Source organism: Coptis chinensis, chromosome 5, assembly GCF_015680905.1.
Source record: "Coptis chinensis isolate HL-2020 chromosome 5, ASM1568090v1, whole genome shotgun sequence".
Classification (NCBI taxonomy): Eukaryota; Viridiplantae; Streptophyta; class Magnoliopsida; order Ranunculales; family Ranunculaceae; genus Coptis; species Coptis chinensis.
The window spans coordinates 95,831,961-95,857,851 of record NC_141460.1 but is presented as its reverse complement, the minus strand read 5'-3'; the positions used below and the strand labels follow the sequence as shown (position 1 = coordinate 95,857,851).

General features: G+C 35.5%; 1 protein-coding gene and 3 long non-coding RNA genes across 5 annotated transcripts; 3 read left to right on the top strand and 1 right to left on the bottom strand.

Annotated features, from left to right (window-relative positions):
* The first annotated feature begins 3,085 nt into the window (after positions 1–3,085).
* On the top strand, positions 3,086–24,113 carry LOC147500487 (protein PAM71-homolog, chloroplastic-like). 2 transcript variants are annotated; one of them, XM_086562103.1, is made up of 10 exons: positions 3,086–3,386; positions 3,457–3,613; positions 3,780–3,963; positions 4,162–4,209; positions 5,131–5,227; positions 5,859–6,019; positions 6,171–6,236; positions 7,812–7,862; positions 7,964–8,068; positions 8,139–8,558. In XM_086562103.1, the coding sequence occupies exons 1-10, from the start codon at positions 3,275–3,277 to the stop codon at positions 8,202–8,204; spliced, it is 1,047 nt and encodes a 348-aa protein (XP_086418229.1). In that variant the 5' UTR covers positions 3,086–3,274; the 3' UTR covers positions 8,205–8,558. The 2 variants fall into 2 exon arrangements, with proteins under 2 accessions (XP_086418229.1, XP_086418230.1); XM_086562104.1 differs by lacking the exons at positions 5,859–6,019; positions 6,171–6,236; positions 7,812–7,862; positions 7,964–8,068; positions 8,139–8,558 and adding exons at positions 21,422–21,582; positions 21,735–21,800; positions 23,389–23,439; positions 23,541–23,645; positions 23,732–24,113 and having other exon boundaries at positions 3,176–3,386.
* On the bottom strand, positions 9,711–11,750 carry LOC147500490 (uncharacterized). The gene is made up of 2 exons (XR_015196396.1): positions 10,694–11,750; positions 9,711–10,426 (listed from the first exon to the last, which is right to left on the bottom strand). It is a non-coding gene; the product is annotated as an uncharacterized LOC147500490 (long non-coding RNA).
* On the top strand, positions 12,218–14,860 carry LOC147500489 (uncharacterized). The gene is made up of 4 exons (XR_015196395.1): positions 12,218–12,267; positions 12,356–12,479; positions 12,932–13,088; positions 14,770–14,860. It is a non-coding gene; the product is annotated as an uncharacterized LOC147500489 (long non-coding RNA).
* Positions 14,938–16,762, top strand: LOC147500488 (uncharacterized). The gene is made up of 2 exons (XR_015196394.1): positions 14,938–16,006; positions 16,329–16,762. It is a non-coding gene; the product is annotated as an uncharacterized LOC147500488 (long non-coding RNA).
* Positions 24,114–25,891: the final 1,778 nt, after the last annotated feature.

Below are 25,891 nucleotides of genomic sequence, written 5' to 3'. Positions count from 1 at the left end.
TGGCTAAAAAGAACTTTAGGATTCGTACTATAGAGTAACTATGTTCTATGATCTAAAAAAAAAAACTATGTTCAAGTTGGAGTAGTTTTTTTCAAAAGGGATGAAAAATAAGTTCAGGCTCCAGTCGTCTTGTAATACATTCTTGCGAGCCATAAATGAATCGAGCTTCAGTAGGCAATCTTGATATATCATTGTACTATTGCGGGGATGGATTCAAGTCAAAATATAATAGGAAAGCGGCCAAAGGATCGAAAGTGAACGGAGTACGGCGCAAAAGAGAAGTTTGTATAGTCCTTCAAGCATTCCTATTCTTGCACCCTCCCCTTTCCTTCCTTACGTAAGCCGGAAATCAAACAATTATAAGTCGAAACATCATCATTGCAAACATCTCTTGCTAATGACATTGCACTATGCAACAGAACCGCTTCCTCCATTTTCCTATCCTTGCGGTATGCATCAATCAAGGTATTATACGCACAATTGTTGGAGTAATACCTTGTCCCGCCATACTATGAAACAGCTCGTGAGCTTCTTTCAACATCCCCTTCTTGCAAAACCCCTTAATCAGTGCATTATATGTAACAACATTTGGCTTTACATCCGAAACTAACATATCTTTCTGCAACTCAAGTGCCTCCATTTATAATATAATTATAAGTAATCACATAAGGTCCGGAATCCTTCCGATTCTTCAACTCCTCAAACAACTTCATAGCAGCACCAACCCACATGCAGCAAAACACATTCACCGACTCCATGCTTGCAACAAACTATTGCCAATCCTCGTCATCCGATTTTTCTACGCCGCGAACAAAGAAAACAATGAATGTACGTAACAATGTTTTAAAGGAATAGCAATAAGTTACAAAAGAAGTCCATTTCCCCGAAAGTTTTGTGTCCGGGCATCTTCGAATTATGGCTTTGAAATTGTTGACTTGAGATAATTATATTTTAATGACATTTGTAGCTTATTAAATAAATATCAGATTTTATCTTAGATGCAATATAGGAGGTCGTAAATAGAAGATATCAATGAGGATAAATTAGGACAAACAAAAATCCGAAGGTTACCTAAGGGGGTTTTCTTTATAGAGGAAAGATTATATTTTCTGTACTATTCACATCCACAGGGAAAGATGTACCATGCTTAGTTTTTACCAACTAACCGCCAACTCTCCAAAAAATTATAGGTTGCGAAGAAGCACGCCTTGCAGGAATAAAGGTTTTCTTAGCATCAGAGTCTGAGTCGGAATCAAATGGATTAGAATTGGACGAACCAAGAAATCCAGATTCAACTGAATTTTGTCCTCAAAAATTGCTTGAACTAATCAATAGGGAGTTGATGATAATGAAGCTGACGTTTAATTTTGACATCACTCTATCATTCTTAGTTTAATTTTGGAAGAAGAGAAAAATAAGAGAGAGGGTTTGAAGAGATGAATTTTTTTTTGGAGAGTTCGGAGTGTTATGTAGAATTGAAAAAATAGCGTGGAGAGAGGTTTTTATCTATTTTGGGTTACGAACAATTGAAATCCGCAAAAAACGGCGTAGAATTTCTTTTTTTATGAAAAATCTGATGTGTCAATCTCAGAGAAAAAAAAAGAGCTGACGTGGGTCACTGGGAGTATTTTCCACTACTCAGTATTAATGGTCTTTGATAACGAAGACTAAGTAATTGTCATCCGATTTTTTAAGAGGGCGACTATAATTTTCCAGCACAAAAAATCATTTTCGAAGTCAGTTGTGATTGGCTAGCTAAGAGAGAAAAAAAAGACAGAAAATTTGACTCATTATTTTATTGCAAAGCAACCAATCAAAATCGATTTGGGGTTTTTTTTTGTGCGTGGCAATGTGTTAGTTCTATCCATTTATTAAAATATGTTGACAATCAATTCTTTGAAAAATCAGCTTTACAAGCTTAGTCAAGGCTTGAAAATGAAACGGCCAACATCGCACTCCATTTGCCAAGATAATTTTCTTACATCGTAATTGCTAATAAGTGCACTATCCATCGTGATTTTTAATTCACGTTACTAACTCAAACATATTCTCATGTCACAGTCTCACAATGTGTGCGGATGGTACATCGAATTTTATGACAATATCGTAATTTCCTCCTTATTAGTGAAATACCCATATTGGACTACGATGATTTGTTTTCCTGTGTCTATTTCCATGGTCGACTTTAGGGGTGATTTTGAATCAGATCGGATAAAAGGCTTTCGGAAAAATTTATAATTTTGTTCGCATTATCCTTTTCAAATCCGATCCAATTATTTTCAGGATGATAATTTTTTTTTCAAATTCAGAAAGTTCAAAAAATCGGAAATTTTTTAAAAATTTTAGAATCTACAAAATATGAAAAGAAATCGAAATTTTGAATTTTATAATCGGATTATCTTAGAATAACCATTTTTTATCCAATTAATACATTCATTTAACAATTATTTTGAAATGTATTAATTCTAAAAAACAACTTAGACCTTTTAGCTCGTTCATTTAGCAAATATTTTATTCATGTTAATGCATTAATTCAATAAATAGGGATATGAGATAAATTGAGACATGTATTAGAATGAAAAAATTGATTTATTGAAGTTGTGAGAGATATAGTATTTTACTTCTCTAGGGGTTTTTATTTGGTTTGTAAACTATATGTATTTTAATTTAATAACTATATGAAATAGACCAGATATGTTAAAAATTCGAAAATTAATCGGAAATAGATCCAATTGGATTTTGAAAATATATCCAATTCCAATCCAATATTTTTTTGGAAAAATTGGATATCCGAATTTCGGATATCGAAACACAAATATTATTACCAAATTCGAAAGAATATCATATAGGAATTCGGAAAAATTGGGTTTTTGGAAAAGACTCGAGATCTCTACAACCGGTTACAATCTCTGTAACCGTGTTATCTCGCCGTTGATCTGGATCCGAAATGTGTATGTGGTACAGAGATCAATCTCCATACCTGGTTATAGAGGAACCGGTCTCTTTGGAAAAGAGAGACCCTAGTCGACCTCGAGTGTTCGACACACGCTAAAGTGACTTCTGATCCATCAAATAATTACAACCGCAAATCAACCAGAAAAAAAGTTTAACTCATTTTATCCATATATTTACACGTGGCAACAGCCCAAAGCCACCACCCTTTAAATGTCACGAAAAAGTCTTTTTATATCTTTCAGTTCATCACTCTGTTTTTCTAGGCTGACGAAATTTTCTGAGCATTATAGAAAAAAAAATATTGTAGAGTGAAGCAAAGATGCAAGGGAGAGTGCTTCATTCTCCTGTTGTTCTCTCAAGAGGGAGACTTCCCTTGTTATCTTTCTTTGATTCTTTGCCTAATTTATCAACAACTAAAACATCTCCTTCATGTAAGTGTTTTCAAGATCATATCTTTATTTGTTTTAGTTATAATTTGTGTAGTGATTTTCTTTTTCTTAGTGAGATACAGGAAACTATCGAGGTTGAATTTAGTTCGGGGCACAGTTAGAGCTCAAGCGTCTAATATTAGTATTGGGTCTGGGGGATTTGATGGAAGAGAGGAAAACGAAAACCAGAAGGGTTCTGGCACTCTTCCTGCTAAAGATATATCTAAACCGTAAGTCCAATCTCCAAGTTTTACCTTTGCGTTTGTTGGCTTTCAATCTGGAAATCGACTCATACAATGGAGAAATGTATATAGAGATTGTCATACGTTTGCTTGTGGGAATCATTTGTTTTTGTACTCAAATGAACCTTACTCAGACACACTAATGTTTTTGCAGGGAGAAGCCTCTCATACAAGTTCCATATTTTGTTTCCATAGTTATTGTATTACTTGGATGTGCTCTAGCATTTTCGCTGATTGCTTTTGCAAAAGGGAGTCCTTCAGCAATCTTAGAAGCAATTGCAAAGTCAGGTTTCACTGCCGCATTCACATTGATTTTTGTTTCTGAAATCGGGGACAAGGTGATTAATCAACCTTGCTGACCAAATTGTGAGGTTTCATGGCTTACTTGTATTTTGATTTTACGATTGCATGATCCTGATGACTGCACCACATTATCGTCTGAAATCCTTTGTGTAAATAATCTTTTATTAAATTATCAGACTTGGCATTTGTTAGCTATGTTAAATTCTCTTAACACTCTTTGTTTCCTTGAACAGACATTTTTTATTGCCGCACTGTTAGCTATGCAGTATGAGAAAGGACTGGTAATACAATCTAATCCTTTTGTTTTACCAATTTTTACCATTCCCATTCCACAAATAGTCTATATTTTTATTTTATTCGAGTCGTCGTAGATGAGATTGTATTTGCATGTGTAGAAGAATATGTTTCTATAACTGGAGGTTTTCTTGTAATATATAGAGATATTATCAGGATCTGAGTCGACTGGCCACTGGTTATGACTTAAAATCGTGGAGCTGAATGATGCTGGTCAAGAAATATGTTATAATGAACATAAAAGAGATAGAAGTTTTAAATGGACCAATGAAAACTAAGAGAGATAAACATAGAGACTAGTGCATATGTAAAATGTTGGAGTAATTCTAATTTCTAACCGACAGTTAAATCCATTATCCGTAACTGTCATAAGCCTGAGAAGCTAGTGCCAGGTTTTAGTAAAATTTTTCCTCAGGACAGAGAATCTGATAGTAAGGGAATCTGAGCTGTAGCTGGGAGCTAATACATAATAGCTTGGCAGTCATTACCACATTATACATGGAAATGAGAACTATCATGCCGCCTTAAACTACATAAACCTAAAACCTTTATGGGAAAAACTTGCTTCAAAATGGACATACAATTATACATTTCTTCTGACATAATGTATTGCTAGAGTTAATAAGACTGATCACGAAAATGCTACGTATTACTTACACATATATTCATCAGCGCTTTTCCATGGATCCAGTGGACTGTGCGTTTAGTACTTTCTTTGTTGAGTACTCATGGATTTGTTATTCTTCTTTTTGTAAAACTTCGGTACTGCCTTTGAGCTCACTGTCAAGATTAATTGAATTACATGACATTCATATCGTAATTGCTCGGATGGACAGAATTTGGTACCTATTTGATTCAAGTACATCTATTTACAATTGTTCTTGTGATCTGTTGAATTCACGGAGCAGGTCTTGTTGGGGTCTATGGGCGCTCTCTCGCTTATGACTGTCTTGTCCGTGGTAATTGGAAGAATATTTCATTCAGTTCCTGCACAGTTTCAGACAAGTAAGTTTAGTAGTATATAATAGGACATACATTTATATCAGAGAATTTTTTTATCAAGTGGTACCATGTAACAAGGTCACTCTATTTCTTAAGAACGTGTCGGAGACCATCTCAACGTCTCGTACTTCTATTTCAGACACATATAGAAACTTTAATGGAAAGTTGGTTTCAGGTTCACGTAGGTCAGTCTGTCGATTGCTTTGTAACTTCCTACTTAAACACATATCCATGTAATCGTTAAGTAACCTTCAGTGAATGTCTGGGCAAGATGCTGTAGATAAGTTTTAGTGACTAAACACACTGACAATGCAACATCTAATTTAATTATGTAGATAAGCTTCCTATATAACCTATTGACACACTTCAAGTTCTGTTCGATCTCCGATGATTGGGTATCAATTGGTCTAACTCTTAAGTTCACTTGTCCTTGAGCAGATTTGAGTACTGCTCTGCTGCTATTATGGCACATTCTTTTGCCAAGTGACTTTAACCCATAAAGATGCATATACTTGTCTTGTTCACCACCCTAAAACGTATGTCTGTCTAGGTTCGTTGAATAGATACTTAAATTATCAAAATTCTACTGTAATTTCATGGTCTGAAATGTAATTGTGTGTCGTCTCTTGAGCAGCTTTACCTCTTGGTGAATATGCCGCAGTAACTCTTCTTATGTTCTTTGGTCTCAAATCCTTAAAAGCCGCATGGGATCTGCCAATGAATGTTGTTAAGGTTGATGAAAAAAGCCCTGAACTTGGAGAATATGTTGAAGCTGAGGAACTTGTGAAGAAAAAGGTCAGCCCTTCTAAGCCTGCTTTATTAAAAAAATGGCTTCTGTTGTACTTGTATTATCCTTTTGTTCGTCTAGAGTAGTATTTTCCAAAGCGAGGTTTCCGGTCCACCTTTGTATCCATGGCACTGAAATGAATTGTTTTATGTCTTTCAGATGGCAAAGCGGCTAACAAATCCACTTGAAATCATATGGAAGTCTTTCGGCCTTGTGTTCTTTGCTGTGAGCACTTCTTATCCTCGTTATGCAAACATTTCTAAACTTCAGCATGCATTCCGATTAATATATTTGGCACTTTGGAGATCTTTGTTTTAAAGAAGGAATAAATCATCTCATCGTAATAGTTTTGATCAATAGTTCATTTATAGTAGTTTTTAACTGAAATATAAATGATACACACTCTTTAACAATTGTGCCTGGATGTTTTTAGGATCATTTTAGATAAGGTCTGATATGACTGATTTACTGAAATGAAGGACATGGTGTGAAAATTCACATTTTAATATTTTATTGAAGAAGAATCAGAAGAAAAGGCAAGGGGAAATAATTAGATTTTCACTTGACCCTTTATAAAGTTGCAAACATTTTTGGTGTGGAAGTGACCCGACAACGCAACATGTAATTGCCAAACAGAAGAGTTGTTGCATAGACGAAAATAAAAACAAGAAGAAAAGTCATTGCAAACACATAAGGCACCTTGTAAAAAACAAGAATATCCTGATAATTTAAAAATAATATATTGCACAAGAGCAAAAAAAGGTTATCGTGCATAGAGTATATATTACCGCTTGATATTAGCACAAATTAGATTTGCATGAATAGGGGGCTGGCGGCACAGCCTACATGGCAATATGGCATCTACATCTGAAAAAGAAAAGATGAAGTGCCAGACAACGGTTACAACATATACTATAATGTCCGTCAATCATGATTTCACAATATGAATAGATCACAGATTAACGTATAACAATCAATAGCTATGTAACATGGACACGCTATATTTCTAAAAAAATCCGTGTAAGATACGTATCCATGTGTCCGTGTCGGACACATATTGTATGTGATATACCTCAATTTTTTATATTTCGCCATGTCCGACACTTCACGCATAGTTATCAATATCGTGCTTGTAGAAAGCAAATCAATACGTATCATACTAGTGTATCGAAAGTTTTATGTATCATACGATATAGGGACAATACACAATACATTCCGTATTGAGCGATACGCTTCAAACACATGAAATATTAAAAAAATTAATGAGTTTTTAAGATTTATTTAGTTTTTCCTTCTCCTTTCTAAGCCTTAGAAAACCATCTAAAGTTTTAGGATATGATAAACAACAACTATAATGCAAAAGCAACAGCTAGCTTACTCATCTAACAGTTAGCCTATCCCATTATGTCTAATACTAATTTGGGCCTAGTGGTTGAAAATGATGACATTTTGTACCATACACTAATAGTATTGTATGTGATAAGACTATTTTGTACAAAACTTACATACACATGCACGAACACATATAAAACCATAACCATGAGTCTTCACTCTTCAATCCTTAATAAACTTTCCTGCAAAGTATGAATTTATTGCATAGATATATATATACTCAAATAACTCTTTTATATATATACCGTACACGATACATGATATGATACGATATATGATTTGACAACTATGTCCGTACGGACACACCTATCCCGCTATCCGTGTCAATGTAACTTAGGCCAATAGTATGAGCATCTGAATCCCATCATTTTAAAGGAAGATAATAGAAATAAGATTTGGCTTTTCCAGGAATGGGGGGACCGATCTATGCTTGCAACAATCGCTCTAGGTGCTGCACAGGTGCAACTTCATGAACTTTGAATTGGAGAAATAGGTTTTCGTGTTTTTTACAAAATCTGTGTTTGCTGATGCCATTACTTTCTCCTCTTTTCTTACGTTAGTCTCCTTGGGGTGTGGCTGGTGGAGCAATTGCTGGGCACCTAATTGCAACTTTTGTGGCTATTCTGGGAGGAGCATTTCTTGCCAAGTACATATCCGAAAAACTGGTAGGAAGCTCAGAATCTATTACTTCTGAAATATTGTAATTAGCCTAACATGTTCATCCTTTCTCAACAGGTTGGCTATATAGGCGGAGGGTTATTTATTGTTTTTGCAGTAGCCACTTTTCTAGGAGTTTTCTGATAACCTTTCAGAGCAACCATGGAAGCATTCTCTAGACAACCATAGAGGAAGACATTTTGCGGCTTCACAATAAGACTGCACTAAAGAAGATTTCCAGTGCCACTGTAGATGTTGAGCGGTCATTACTACCAACCCTAAATGGTTGGTAGACTCTGTGCTTAAACATTAAACTTGAGCATCAAGGAAATATTGAGTCTGTAAATTTTAACGTAAGAGTAAACATCGACTTATTACATAATATTAATGTGTAGATTAATTTAAATGTGTAGATTTGTCTATACGGTGATACTTCGGTCTGAATGATTTCTTCAAATGGGATTCTTGTTTATCCAATTGCGGATGTTTGAGGTGTTATATATACATTACCAATATAGCAGGCTAAACGATCGAAATAGAGTATTATGCATGATTACTAATTTAAACATTTTTTTTACATAGTTTGTATGTTTCTAAAAAAACATGCAATTTTATTGTTGGTAAGTTTGATAAGAGAGTTGAGTTTGAATTTTATTGTTGGTAAGTTTGATAAGAGAGTTGAGTTTGAATTTTATTGTTGGTAAGTTTGATAAGAGAGTTGAGTGATAACAAACTTGAAATGAAATTGCATGTTTTATTACCAAGCAACAATCAACACAGCAATCTGATTTACACGAAACAAATCTAATAAGCCCGTTTTGTTTTTACTGGGACACTTGGTCTAGATTGTACCTTATGAAAAGACATAGATCTCTCAACACAGCAATCTGATTTACACACGAAACAAATCTAATAAGCCCGTTTTGTTTTTACTGGGATACTTGGTCTAGATTGTACCTTATGAAAGACATAGATGTCCGAACTGTATGAAGGGGATTATAATGATACATTTTCCATTAGTTTCCTCCAATATCTCTATGCCATTACTCATATTTAACAGTTCCAAAATAATACAAATTGAAAACCTGAAGCTTCTACCAAAACGGAGATAAATTTCCAGACTTTGTGATACAAACTGTTGAAATCGGATAGGTATGTCATCTGAAGTGTTGAGATGCTGAATTTCTAGTTTAAATTTCAGACATTAGACGAAATTGATGTCTATGATTTTTCTTGTGTATGGCAAATTGACAATGCACCACTGCAGGAATGTAAAATTGTCAAAGAACAATTATATATTCACCAGATCTCCCAATTCAACCAGCAAAATTTCATTGGTATGCATAGCAAACGCATTGAATGCCATTCTATTTTGCATGATGAGCACCGTTTCTATGCCCGACCTAACTAAACTTCGAGTGTGGTTCTCATGAAGCTAATCCAGAAAAATCGTGTCTGTTGCCCGCAAGAGCCCTGGAATTGGACTACCCAAAACGTTTAACTAGGAGAGGGAATTTGGCTGCGAATTTAACCAGAAAGATCAAATCATCTGACCTACAAAACTTTTGCACACTCTACATTATACACATGCTTTTGCACGTTGATAGCTCCAACCTGAATTTGGTAACTATGATTTCTATTAAGAACAAGTTTTAAGAGTAAAAAATGGTTCCCTGTATCAAAATAATCTTAATTTGAAGAGAGTTGAGACACATTGCCAAGGAGAAATGAGCAACCCGATTACATTTACAACAACTTCAATTTGAATCAACCAAATGCAAATAAATATCACAAATTGAGAACTCCAAATGAGTGCATCGGATACAAAATGAATTTGCAATTTTTAGCGTGTCATTGGTATATACATTGTTGAGAGCGGAATGTATCATTTGAGAGCAATTCCACTAAACGCCTCTCCAATCTTCTAGCACCTGGACCAGGCCTTAGAATGTCTCTGTCTCCCCATTCTGTACATGGGTCCTCATCAGACTCCCCTAAACACCAACCACCAGGCACGATTTTTCCTTGTTTACGATTCAGGACCTTTTGATCTATGTGATCTAGCACGGGATCATCTGGGAGAAATTTCGAACCAAAGGCAGCTCCGCTCTGAATCATACTACCAAAGTCATTCAAACCAAGTGTGATTTGCTCTTTTTTGGGAGCTTCAATTGATGACACGAAGTGCAGGTTATCATTGATGACAGTCTTGTTGAACTCCCTGGCATTACACAGAACAGTCTGGAAGTAGTTTGCTTGTGATGAAGGCATGTTTGACAAGTACATGAGAATGGTCCTTGGTAAATTGTTTGAACCAGAGATGCAAAAATCAACAAACTCACGACTTAAAATAGCAGAAAAAGAACCTGCATGGGAAAAAAATTCGGTAGACTAATCAACATCTCCACTCTTGCAACAAAATCAGGCCAAAACTGCAACATCTTACTCCTTAATATAGCTGCTGTATTAAGTGGTGTATGATAATTGATAACTTTCCAACGTCGACATGAATATCATGCATTAAGAAGCAGGTCAAACCCATGAACCGGAGGTCTAAATTAGACCCTCTATGTCAGTCGGGTGAACCTAACATTTACGCTTTAAATATTTAAGAATACGCTGGTTGTACTTACATCTAAGTAGTCCACATTGAATATTCACGATAAAACTTTGAACTCTACAACACAAGACTAGCTCGACAAAGCTAAGAAATCCTATAGCTCTCTCAAGGCCTACCTGCACACTAGTTTGAAAGGAATCATAACTGGGAAAACAGCAGTGTCTGCAAGAAGAATTTGAAAATTATGAGCACTACATGCATGACACAGCAGTAGTCAGTATGGAACCTAATAGCATTGAAAGACAATATTCATTTTAATTTGTGTCCCCTACGAATGAAACAGATTGGTTCAGTTAATCAGGCAAAAGAAAATGGAAAGGACTCGTGGATTGGCACCCTCTCTTTTGAACCAATGACCAGCAACATTGCACTTGAAATTTGACAATAACAAGAGAGGTGGAAATTACCTAGGCTTCATAAGGTCTTGGATGGACATGAAGATAACAAGACTGCAACATAACTACTAACTCTCCACTATTTCACTCTGCGATAATGTAACCATTCATTGGCACCACTAATCCAACAAGTTGGTTCAGCTAATCAGGCAAAGTATTAATACATTGGCACCAGGCCCTCTCCTTTTGAACAAATGACCATGCAACATAAGGGAAATGAAAGGAGAGAGATCTGAGTTCCCTAGGCACCATAAGGTCTTGGCTGGACTAAATCTTCTTAGCAATGAGTTAATGCTTGCAGTATGATGCACAACCTATTCTCATCAATTGATCTCAGACTTCACACAGTTTCTCAATATGAAGTGCCGTCAGTATTCCTTGATTCCTTCTTGAGATGGAATGGCCACCACTCTCATGTGTACAAAACCCAAGTTCAATTCGGAAATTTTCTCCAGTAATGATAGGATAAGGTTAGACAATTTAGCCTTGTTCTTAGTCAACCAAAGCTCTCTTCCTTTGTTTAGGCCTTCTACAGTAGGTTATGTTGATTAATGTACTGATACAAAGACACTTTATTTCTGCTTAGTCCACCAAGAGCCCTTTACTCTTAAAAACTGAATATTGTAGTGAAAGGCTTTGTCTGTAATAAATTCTTCACGATTGCGGACACATCTTTATATATCTCTATTAGTATAGTATACCATAATTAACATGGACTTTTAAATTAGACCAACTTTTTTTCTACCATGAAATGCCCTTAATAAAAAATTGAAATCCATTATTCAATGTCTTTAAAAAGGACTACTTAGTCATTTTAAAATTTACTACTATTTATATCCTTAAAATTATATAATAACTTAAGGACGTAAGTGTAAATTCAAGTTGAAAATCAACTATACCCCCTATTCAATTGTGCGCGACTTACCCATCATTGATTGTCCAAATAAATACCTTTTATGAAATTAAAATCAAGATACCAACCGTCTCTCTTCCACTTTACGACTTCCCCTCTTTTGCAAACAGAAAATGCAATGATATCAGCCACTCTCTTCCAATTGAGTTCTCCCACAAATAATCGGACGTCTCAACCAAGCCTTTAACCAATCCTTCAGGCAAGACAATTCGTTCCTTTATAGTTCTTTTAGATTATTTGAGGAGTCAACAACCAATCCATCACTACTTCTTCCATCAGGCTCTTCTTTCTCCTTTTCTTCTCTCTACTACATCATCACTTTTGTAAAAAAAGATTGTTGTTTGATGTGTTACTGTTGTTATTACAGAGTTGATAGATCGATGTATTGGATCGAAAATATGGGTTATAATGAAAGGAGACAAGGAGCTTGTTGGTACTTTAAGAGGTTTTGATGTTTACGTCAACATGGTTCTCGAAGACGTTACTGAATAGTAAGTTTTCTTCTATTTTTTTTTGCCCCTAATCTTATAATTATTAAAAGTACAAATTATTGGTAGAATGAGTTTAGTATTGTAGCTCTTAGTTGTTGCACAAGGAGAGAGAATTTGTTATAATGTAGTGACACTGAGACATAATGTGTGTTTAGGCGAATAATTGCGTGTTTTAAATAAGTGTGTCAATTTTTAGGGCTAGCCAACTATATTTTGTATTACTAGAACAAAAAGAAGATAATGGGGTAGAATGTTTAGGAACTAGCACATTCGGTAGCTAGCAATAAGGTGGTAAGAGTTACAATGGAGAAGTTGAATAATAAGGATTCAGAATTTACACCACATTAGAATTGTGCATTCTTCTGCAAAATACTGTTGATATAATTTAGGCTTTATAAGTCTGAAGCCTTTTATCCAATTGAACTTTAACCATCTTTGTCTCCTCTGCTTAGGTCCGCAGCTCTGAGAATCTGCTAGATGGCTACAACTCCTCCCCAACTTTTGATGTTCATCGAGCCGAATGTTTGAAAGAGCTGGAAGTTCCTTGATTGATGGAAAATGATAAAAACTGTCGAAAAGGCCGAAGCGTATACAAAGGAGCTTGAAGATGTAAGTAACCTATGTACTTTACACTGGTTATAATATGTTACTAACGGTCTAAAGACATCAAGTATTTGACTAAAAAAAAAAGATAGATAGGAGTTATTTAAGAAAAAGCTGACAGAAAGAACGACTCTGGAACACATTGTTGCAAAAGGTATGGTGGTCGCAATCTTTACTGGATGGTCAACTTGATGGATGCGTACTTGGATGGTTTAGATAATGATAGAATGTAAGTGAGTTTTAAAAATGATCAAATATGGACGTCATTGAAGTTGCTCTCCAAGTACTCGACGCTTTTTGTACCGGTTTGGTCATATGGTGGCGCCCGTGGTTCGTTGTAGAACCGCCCAAAGAAACTTTACACATTGTAGATGTCAATCGTTTTCAATAACTTTCAAATTTTAGAACGGATCGGCGTCAATCGCTATTTGTCACCGCAACGATCCGGTACGGGTTTGAGGAAAGTAGCCGCAGCGTTTTCAACCGCTATGGATGTCGCTTAAATTGATCTCCACGCCCCGCGTTTTTTTATCCATATTGGTCGGCTTAGTGGTGGCACTTTGCTTTGGCGCCAAAAAATCCCGTTTAAGCTCATGGGGAGCTTCTAATTGAAGATGTCGGTCGATTTCTCAAACAGATGTTTAGCATTAGAGGTTTTTTCCTAGATTTATCAGTACAAATGGAGCTTGGAGTGAGATGTATGTGCAAGGGAAGGAGGCTCAAACGGGGGTCATAAGGCCATAGACACCACTTGCTACGAGTTATTCTTCTTCGGCAGCGTCAACTTAAGTAACCTCTCCAGGTGTTAGGCCTGAAAGCACTCTGACTTAGACGGCCTACAAGTTTGGCCAATCTTCTTAGTTGGACTCAGCTCTTGCTTATGATGAATATGATGTTGGATTTGCCTTTTATAAAGCCTCACCAGTTGCTTATCATTCTAAATAAGCCCAAGGGACTTACGTGAGATTAGAAGAAAGGGTTATGAAAAAAGTACATGTCAGTCAAAAGCTTTATCAGATTAATTTCGGGACTGTACAAACTCCTAGGTATTATTTGTATGTGTGGCTGATACCTTCACATTTGCCGTTCAAGTTCAAGCCCGCAAGGTTCATACTGAACTTAAAATAGCAAGTTATGGGTGAAATTGATACAAAATCAATTGAATCGGTTCAGGATGCACTATCTTTGTTTGGGCCGGAAGATGGTCAAAGACCGCATAGGTCGAAAAAAAAACACCGAGGTACAATTTACAAAGTTTCATGTTAATTCATGGTTAACACTTGGTTGGACCCGTTTAATAAGACCATTAATGTGCTATTAGTGTTACCGGTTCCACGGATGTCGGTCTACCCAATATATTCGGATGTTGTTTAATGATTAATGATTTTAGCCAATAGATTTTCCTCATTTTTCGTGGTAAGATGAGGTCTTACAATCGAGCTCCCCGCTAACAAATCTTAGCCAACCGAGTAACTATATATGAATATGTAATTTTAATCTTGAACAGCTTATATGTAGAAACTTAATTTGATTTTCTTTGTCCCCGAAATAAGATACCCGGCTTAATAGTTGCTTGATTAGTCCACGTAACCGGCTCCTTAATGTGTTATCATAGTTTTTCTATATTCTTCTCGCTCTGATACCACTCTGCTTGGGTTTAAATGGGTAACTGTTTATTGTTGTGCAGATAGCAAGAGCATCCTTAACACCGTAAACAAATTACATTGCTAAGCCCTCGCGGCATCATGGCTCGATGATTATCTTGTGTGGATGTCTCCGAAGCTTTTGGTTGCCGCAGGAAAGTTTACGAATGAGAGTTCTTGCCACCGATGATCAGTCACGAATTATAGTGTGCTTACATGTATTTCAAACTAAGACTTAATCAATTATGTTGTCGTCATGCTATGAGCAGAGCAGTTTTTTTATTCATAATGGAACTGGCTAGAGTCGCATAGTATACATTTTCTAAACTGAGATCAACCTATGCCCTCATGATAATGTGCCGCATGTCGCTTAAAGGAGTCCTTATGATCTACTAAAAGAGATTTTTTTTTCGTTTTTTCCTCTTTTCTCTAGAATGGCACATAGGTAAACTGGTCTTTAGATTCTTCCTTCTTTCCTTATAGTAAGCTGTGTTTTATGTGGTGTTGTATGTGCCCTCAAGTGTCTTAAGAATTTTTAGAGTTGTAAGAATATTCTGTTTTTCACTATTTTTTTTTTCTTTAATACCCCAACAAATATTGATAGTTCAAACTATTATGACCCTCCCAAGTAAGTGAGCATGACTTTAGAACTGCTTTGCTCATATTTTGTCCGTAAGGCTTTAGCCTACTTTGCTCATACTTGGGCCATAAACAAAAACTGATTAAAATGACCAACTGTATAACATAACTGTAGTTAAATTTTCAGAACTCCAATTGTAAATTATCAGGGTGTTTATTATTTACCAAAGTTGAATTTCCTTTATCTGCAGAAACAAGATGGATTCAATCGGAGCGTATGTGATGAAGCTTATTGGCCATTTGGAGATTGTTGGAATAGTTAATATGCAAGTGTTGGTGGGTTTAGGTACTACTTTGCGAGATTTTGATTAGACATTCTATTAGTATGATCATTCATGATTGATGTAGGCCCCTCATCCTAGCCAGTGTAAGATCTGCGTGTGTTCCATTTGGAGATGACAGATCTAATGAGGACGTGTTTGAAGCTATATCAAGTGCAGTTTTTAATCCAGCAGTTCCAGAAATCTTTGCATGTACAGTTGGGCAGAAGCCAAGCAAGGCCAAATATACTATTTAAATGGCCCAGTTCAGGAGTATGCTTTAAGTGATTTGCAACCAACCTACTAGTTCTACACTCAAATTGCATCACTTAAGAGTCGAGGCTTCAAAAGGGTTTCATCTCTCACTGTACTTAGCAACCGGGTAAGCTCTCTTCTCCCCGTTCTCGATTTCAATTAATTTAATTTTCAATTCAATTAAGAGGAAGAAGTACTACAATAAGATTTTAGAAGATTTGTATTGTAAGCACACACTTAACTAACTTTGGATACAAAGTGCTTTAGTATATTGTAGACCTAAGCCATCTCTCTTAATAAACTCGGATAACATGTCTATTTTTAATGAGCATTTTTTTTTGCTTGATTAATGATTATTTGTCACAGATATCAAACACATTTGAAATTGATGAGCAAGCACTATATAGTGATTGGTCTGCAATATATATTTTGATTGGTTCTTATGCTAGGGTACAAACAGCAGAGCAACGACAACCTTATGTAAAGGACATGATGGACGACTTCTAGGTGCAATTTACAGCAAGTTCAAGTGTCATAATGCTATGCAAGCAGAGTTTAAGGGAGGAGAATTAGCAAGATCAAGTTAGCAAAAATATTACATACAGCCAACACAGTGGTAATAAGTGATAACCAAAAGCTCATGAAGGCTTTTGCAGTAAGGGATGGCAATCTGACATGGAGATTAGAATACCACTGTAATAGCATTCAAAAAGCAATTGAAGAGCATTTTTCAAGTGATTTTATGGTTTTGAGTTTTTTGGGTTCAAAGTAAATCTAATTATAACCCACATAGTATAGCTAAATGGGTAGCTGGGTATGTAACTCTGTACAGCCTATGTTTAATTTAAGTTTAAAGCATCAATGCAAATTTCCTGATTTCATATCTGTGCTCTTAAGACGTGCATGCACGTGCATATTGCTAGTATATATAATAGCAGTCCCTTTTCAAGCCCTCTAAAGGTGTCCACGTCAACAGAGAGATTACTAAAAATTTGGAAAAAAAAAAAGGAAGTTCTCCACAAAACCCGACTTTCTTCTTCACGTTGGAAACCAATAAATCAGGACAAAAAAAATGGAAACAAAACCTACAAAAGAATTCACATACACTATCTAAAACCCATCGCACCTTTTTCCAAAACCAAGCAATGTGCTCTCCCTTCTGTTAAAACGCAAGTCTACAAAGCAATATTCCACAGGATCTCACAAGCCATTGATGCAACAAGATTGTCACAAAGTTTGGTACATCACTCCACCATCTATCAAGAGATTGATACATGTATAACTTCTCAACTGTTTGGCCAAAATCCTCTTCAATCTTCGGTAATTCAAAGGTAAAACGGATTTTACACTTGCAGATTAGAATGTAGATTTCCTCACCGCATAGAATCCGGTAGTGCATACAGCTGTTAGGCGTTAAATTTTGTCACCTAATATCAGATGTACTCAAGTAGTACCTTAATACAGTTGTTGATAATTTTCATGTTCAACTAATTAAAACCTTCCATCGGGTGTTTTGTCTCTTTTCCAGGAGGTGCAACTGATGGTAGAGAATTTCATAATATGATAATAGCATCTCTACGTGGACATATCACGTGTATATTTGCCTACACCATTCTGAATTTCGCGAAAAACCATTTGGAAAACCATCTCCAATGTGGAGGTATCACCTGTTTAGCTGCATTCGCAAATGCAGTTTCGGATGTGGATGTCGCGTGGTAGTGACAATGTCGCATGGGTTCTTTTTTTGACTTTTTCAATTTGGCGCGACCAGTGGAAATGTCGCGTGTTTTTTTTTTTTTTCCAACCTGGGGCGATATTGGTAATGTCATGCGACAGTATCAAAGTCGCGCAGGTAGACCCTATTCTAAATTTGCGACTGTTATTTGCTTCCACATAGAGTTGGTCAAATTTTGCAGATACTTATCTCAAATTTCGGTCTCAAACATGCAGGTGATATTACCACAACCTAGAGATGCTCTAACGTGCGTCTTTATTATTATTTTTTTAAAGAAAAAGTGTTGGTTTTTATTTTGAAAAATATAGTGATTTTCGTTCGTAATTTGTTAGATAGAGTTAAAGGACGATAGTTTGTCTGCAAATATATTGTTTTTCATGGGTTGCTTATAGTTGTATCTTTTTTCTCTAAACCTTTCAATTTAAATTTCATACCTCTAACTATAAACTCAAAGCATATTCAAGACTTCATATGAAACAAAAAAAGAAGCCTACAAATCAATTGACTAAAAAATTTGAATCAAAGTTTTCCTTCACTATATGCTCTGAACCTAAAACCAACTGAGTCGTGTATGTATTTAAATTCCAAACATAATTTTGTTAGCCAAAATTCAATAATAAATTTTGAAATAAAGAAATAAATGTTGTTCAAATTCAATTTGATGCACATCTTTATAAAGTACAAAACTTTATCCATAAACCTCAAACCCTGAACTCATATATACCTATAGTGTAGTGGAGAAGATCATAAAATAAATATGTAACATTTAATGATTTTCTAATTATTGTCTTAAAATCAAGATTTTGTCACCCAATGTCAACCAAATTTTCGTTAATTACTAAAAGTTGACCAATTTTGACCAACTAAATGGTTCATATTAGCTAACCAAAACGAAAGAGGTTAGTCTGGTCGAACCGTCTGTATCTGAAATGGTTGGTGAAATTGAATTTTGGTCCACCCATCCAATGTATAAAAGATTAGCCTAATCTAAACATCTTTTATTTTAAAGTAGATAAACCGTTCTTAATGCAGGACCAACTAACACAATCTTCTCTCTTTGTAAGATGGTCCAGTCCAACCATCCAATACAAAAAAGGTTAGCATAATCTGAATGCCTTTTCTTTTAAAGTCGATTCCAATAAACTCTAACTACTTTAAAATTTTGGCAAAACATTTTAGACCAATACACATAAACAATGAAAGTCGAAACATCAATTTAAACATATAAAATGTTTGGTTCCAAAATATATAAGAAATTCAATTCCATTCTATCAAAGTCTTTACAAAAATTATTCCTTGCAAAAAATATTTCTTTCATGTATCATCTGTAAAAGTAGAAAGTATTTCAAAGTTCAAACATCTATTTGTCAAACTACATTAGTCAACAAAAACTGGATCTCCTTCAAAAGCTTCCGCTTGAGCAACCATTGGAATGCTACCACATGACTTTTCACTAAAATTTCCCAGCTTTTTGCTATTCCTAGACTATTCCTGCTCCAAAACAATACTCTTTTTGGAATTGGGCAACCATCTTCCAAATCTAGCTTAATGTAATGGTTACTATTAACATAACTGATCCCAAGCACATTAACATTGTTTAGATCCATGAGAAAACTTGAAATGATACTTGTAATTACCAATATTACATGCAAGGGGAGGGGATAATGATATACTGTACAATTCTGGCCATCCTAAGTCAAGCAGCCACAGGTTTGTTTCACCTCGTCGCATATGTACAAGGAATTCTAAGCACTTTCCTCATCCGTATACCATACAAACATACAACACTTCGAGATCAACGACGTTGGTGATAAAGCTAAAATTCTACAAAGATGTTTAGATCCTTGAATTACTTCGACACTAGGCATGTTGCAGATACAGGGGTATTTACTCGATCACAACTCTGCTGCAATGTGAGGACTTGGAGGATAACACCCTAAGAAGTTCACACTTCTACAATATAAGGCTCTAAGCATAATGGGAGAGGAATGGTTGCAAGATCTATCTATGAACTGTATGGTATTGGTACTCGGGCAGACACATTTTTTTCTTATAGCTGTTAAACCTAACATCCATGTAACTGGACGAATCATCAAACTAAATGGATTGGAAATATATATCTACATTTTATTCTTTCTTCGGCTATCCACCAATCCTTCAAACAAAATAAAACTTCTAATGAACTTGGAAGTAATTATCATCTATATTTGAATATAATTATTTGATGTGATTTAAAAATAGATGGACTCGGAATGAACTATAGACACATGATCACGTGCAATTACTAAAAAAATTGAAAATCCCGACATAATTTTTTTTCATAATCCAATATATTAAATAACTCATCATTGTAAACATGAATGAGATTATAATCCAAATATTTATCTAACTCATTATTTTATATGAGATTAGTAGTATGCAATTGAAACCGAATTTGGGGTTCGATTTCGGTCTGGGTTCGATTTCGGGGTTTTTAGCCCTTTTAACGGGTTCAGGACTAAATTATCGGGTTGGGCTCAGGTCGGTCCGGGTTTAGAGAGTGTGACCAAACCCTACCCTATGTATTTCAGTTCGGGTTTTGTCAAGATTCGGACAGGGTTCGGTGCGGGTATTTTGTTCGGATTTTGGGCGGGTTTCGGGTTTCAGGCAAGATGGACATCCCTAAAATTGCCTACTCGACAGTGGAGAGGGGTTCCTAAATACCCGGCTATCATATAATTACTTATATGAATATTTAAAAAATGACTCGTTCGTGCGGTATTTTTGTGTTTTTAGTACACATTTTTTAATAAAACTAATAAAACATAGTATAAATAGTAAATATCTTAAGAACCGAAATGAAAAACTAGAACGGTAAAATTAAATGGTTTTTGTTTCTTACAACACTAAGAACCGGACCGTTGACACCACTAAATACACCCTAGTCCAAAATAATTTAGGTGGTATATGACAAGAAGTAGGTGTTGTACTAGGCTGCTAGCCTTTGTTTAGGCAGAACCGCAGAAGTAATATAATTATTTTGGCCTGGGCTGCTACGAGAATATCCTCATAGGGATGTAGATAAGCTTCCTATATAACCTATTGACATGCTTCAAGTTCTGCTCGATCTCCGATGATTGGGTATCACTTGGCCTAACTCTTAAGTTCACTTGTCCTTGAGCAGATTTGAGTACTGCTCTGCTGCTATTATGGCACATTCTTTTGCCAAGTGACTTTAACCCATAAAGATGCATATATCTTGTTCGCCACCCTAAAACCTGTGCAGTTAAATCGCTACTCGTTTGAAGAGCGAGTAGCGAGTAGGTGTAATCGGTCGGGGATTAATCAGATTAATCGGACGATTTTTATAACACTATATTTCTTTACAAATAATTATTAAATATATTTAATTTTGAAATACCAACATAATGAAGCCAATGAAGAACCCAATCAATCAATAAACAATTAAAACACTCAATCAACTAAAATAAATATGATTAAAGTGTATAACTTTACAAAATTGAGGGTTGGTCGAATCGGCGAAATGTCGAGTTCAAAGTTTAACATTGAGTAGTGAGTACAATTACTCGGCTAATAAACTAATCGGGCCTAATCGGCTGAGTACTCGGGGAGTTTTTGAGCCCGATTGTGATCGGGGATTAAATTGTTAGTCAGGTCGGCTAAGCAGCAAGTAGTGAGTACTCAACGATTTAATAGCCCAGCCTAAAATGTATGTCTGTCTAGGTTCGTTGAATAGATACTTAAATTATCAAAATTCTATTGTAATTTCATGGTCTGGCATGTAATTGTGTGTCGTCTCTTGAGCAGCTTTACCTCTTGGTGAATATGCCGCAGTAACTCTTCTTATGTTCTTTGGTCTCAAATCATTAAAAGCCGCGTGGGATCTGCCGATGAATGTCGTTAAGGTTGATGAGAAAAGCCCTGAACTTGGAGAATATGTTGAAGCTGAGGAACTTGTGAAGAAAAAGGTCAGCCCTTCTAAGCCTGCTTTATTAAAAAAATGGCTTCTGTTGTACTTGTATTATCCTTTTGTTCGTCTAGAGTAGTATTTTCCAAAGCGAGGTTTTCCGGTCCACCTTTGTATCCATGGCACCGAAATGAATTGTTTTATGTCTTTCAGATGGCAAAGCGGCTAACAAATCCACTTGAAATCATATGGAAGTCTTTCGGCATTGTGTTCTTTGCTGTGAGCACTTCTTATCCTCGTTATGCAAACATTTCTAAACTTCAGCATGCATTCCGATTAATATATTTGGCACTTTGGAGATCTTTGTTTTAAAGAAGGAATAAATCATCTCATCGTAATAGTTTTGATCAATAGTTCATTTATAGTAGTTTTTAACTGAAATATAAATGATACACACTCTTTAACAATTGCGCCTGGATGTTTTTAGGAACATTTTAGATAAGGTCTGGATATGACTGATTTACTGAAATGAAGGACATGGTGTGAAAATTCACATTTTAATATTTTATTGAAAAAGAATCTGAAGAAAAGGCAAGGGGAAATAATTAGATTTTCACTTGACCCTTTATAAAGTTGCAAACATTTTTGGTGTGGAAGTGACCCGACAACGCAACACGTAATTGCCAAACAGAAGAGTCGTTGCATAGACGAAAATAAAAACAAGAAGAAAAGTCATTGCAAACACATAAGGCACATTGTAAAAAACAAGAATATCCTGATAATTTAAAAATAATATATTGCACAAGAGCAAAAAAAGGTTATCATGCATAGAGTATATATTACCGCTTGATATTAGCACAAATTAGATTTGCATGAATAGGGGGCTGGCGACACAGCCTACATGGCAATATGGCATCTACATCTGAAAAAGAAAAGATGAAGTGCCAGACAACGGTTACAACATATACTATAATGTCCGTCAATCATGATTTCACAATATGAATAGATCACAGATTAACGTATAACAGTCAATAGCTATGTAACATGGACACGCTATATTTCTAAAAAAATCCGTGTAAGATATGTATCCATGTGTCCGTGTCGGACACATATTGTATGTGATATACCTCAATTTTTTATATTTTGCCGTGTCCGACACTTCGTATCTGTACACATAGTTATCAATATCGTGCGTGTAGAAAGCAAATCGATACGTATCACACTAGTGTATCGAAAGTTTTATGTATCGTACGATACAAGGACAATACACAATACATTCCGTATTGAGCGATATGCTTCAAACACATGAAATATTAAAAAAATTAACGAGTTTTTAAGATTTATTTAGTTTTTCCTTCTCCTTTCTAAACCTTAGAAAACCATCTAAAGTTTTAGGATATGATAAACAACAACTATAATGGAAAAGCAACAGCTAGCTTACTCATCTAACAGCTAGCCTATTCTGTTATGTCTAATATTAATTTGGGCCTAGTGGTTGAAATGGTGACATTTTGTACCATACACTAATAGTATTGTATGTGATAAGACTATTTTTGTACAAAACTTGCATACACATGCACTAAACACATAAAACCATAACTCTTCAATCCTTAATAAACTTTCCTGCAAAGTATGAATTTATTGCATAGATATGTATATACTCAAATAACTCTTTTATATATATATATATACCGTACACGATACACGATATGATACGATATATGATTTGATATACGATTTGACAACTATGTCCGTACAAACACACCTATCCTGCTATCCGTGTCAATGTAACTTAGGCCAATAGTATGAGCATCTGAATCCCATCATTTCGAAGGAAGATAATAGAAATAAGATTTGGCGTTTCCAGGAATGGGGGGATCGATCTATGCTTGCAACAATCGCTCTAGGTGCTGCACAGGTGAAACTTCATGAACTTTGAATTGGAGAAATAGGTTTTTGTGTTCTTTACAAAATCTGTGTTTGCTGATGCCATTACTTTCTCCTCTTTTCTTACGTCAGTCTCCTTGGAGTGTGGTTGGTGGAGCAATTGCTGGGCACCTAATTGCAACTTTTGTGGCTAGTCTGGGAGGAGCATTTCTTGCCAAGTACATATCCGAAAAACTGGTAGGAATGATTATATCAATTTAGCTCAGAATCTATTACTTTTGAAATATTGTGATTAGCCTAACATGTTCATCCTTTCTCAACAGGTTGGCTATATAGGCGGAGGGTTATTTATTGTTTTTGCAGTAGCCACTTTTCTAGGAGTTTTCTGATAAACCTTTCAGAGCAACCATGGAAGCATTCTCTAGACAACCATAGAGGAAGACATTTTGCGGCTTCACAATAAGACTGCATTAAAGAAGATTTCCAGTGCCACTGTAGATGTTGAGCGGTCATTACTACCAATCCTAAATGATTGGTAGACTATGTACTTAAACGTTAAACTTGAGCATCAAGGAAATATTGAGTCCGTAAATTTTAACATAAGAGTAAACATCGACTTATTACATAACATTGGACATGATACAGAATTTAAATGTGTAGATTAATTTAAATGTGTAGACCATACGGTGATACTTTGTTCTGAAATGGGATTCTTGCTTATCCAATTGCGGATGTTTGAGGTGTTATATATACATTACCAATATAGCAGCAGGCTAATGATCGGAATAGAGAGTATTATGACATGATTACTAATTTAAACATTTTTTTTACATAGTTTGTATGTTTCTAAAAAAACATTCAATTTTATGAGTCCGAATTTGTTGCACACTGATAAATCAGTGTGTTTGTTAACACTTTTTCTGATTGGTCCAGATATTAACTTCTTCCACCTCAGCATTTGAATCAAACAAAGAGACGAGATAATGAGACTCATGAGACGAGAAAACGGAAAAAAAAAAAAGGAAACAAAACTTTCTCCCTCCGTCACTTTCCATTCTTCAATTTTTCGCACTCCATATTTTTCGCGAGAGACATGTTTTATGGTCAAATATATCATTGTCTTCATATTGCACCATATATTGTGAGCTAGAGAAGTCGAGTTTTTAACGATTTGTTTAAACAAAGTCTGATAAAAAAATTTAGTTCTTGATGAAATATATCATTGGTAATGACCAAGACTTTATTTGAAAGTGCAAAATCTGATTATGTCACTTCCTTTCCCTTGTCGCTAATAGTCATGCTTCAATTGCTCACGAGCTTTTAATGATTTCGGAAAAGACGGCTAGTGATCTTGTCGATATTACTGTTGCTATTGATACTGTGGTTCACTAGAGAAGCGGTTTCTACCACTGTTGTCAACCATTCCTTCGCCGTTACTAATGATGCAGCTCCATTTGTTGCTCCCAATGAGACTTCTACTGCTATTAAAACTCATACTTCCAATGTTTCCAATGATGATCTAGTTTCAGTTGGTAACTATCCTGATCCTTTAACAACTGTTTTATGATGAGATTTGTTTTTTAATAAAATTGTAGATGGCGTACTAGTACCCGCTTGCTATGCCAACTTGTATCGTCAAATTTTTATGAAGCATGGGCATTTAGAGACCACTGAAATTATTGAAGTGAGATCGGTTTCGAATGCTTTACTTGTAAAGCTTCTCAGAGTTATTTCTGCTACGAAGAAGGTACATTTTAGTGGATTGACCATTGCCATTCTCAATGATTGGGAAAGAGTTATTTCTGCTGATATGTTGGCTAGAGGGAGTTGTTCATACCTAAAGAAGGTATGAACAATCCGTGTTCATACAAAAAAAAAACATGAATCTATAACAAATATGAACATTGATTGTTCATACCCAAAATATATATGAACAATAAATGTTCATACCCAAAACAGCATACGTGAACATTAATTGTTCATACCCAAAACATATATGAACATTGATTGTTCATTTTTCGAGTAGCGCCAGCAGCGTCGCTGCCGGGAAACGCGGGCATACCCATACCCTTTGTATACAAGTCCATTTAACTTCTTTAACCATCCCTGATACATTTCACTTGAACATGACGTGCACTTCATTTCAGGCTTTCTAATTCCATTGTCTTTTCTCCTTCAAGTTCTTGTAATCTTTAAGTCTGTTTAAAAGCATAATCCAAAGCCGTCTTTTCCTACATAATTTACTCGCTAATAAGCCCATAAAGAATATTTGTCGTTGGAAAGCATGGGGTGTGTGACCATTTCTTCATATATTTTATCACATATATAACTTCTCAATCAACTATATAGTTGTTCTTCATCAACTGTTTATTAAAACAGATATGAACAATAACTGTTCATACTCCAAATTATGAACATTAGCTATGAACTATGTTGCATGAACACGGATGCGGACGCGGACACTGACGTAGACGCAGACACTG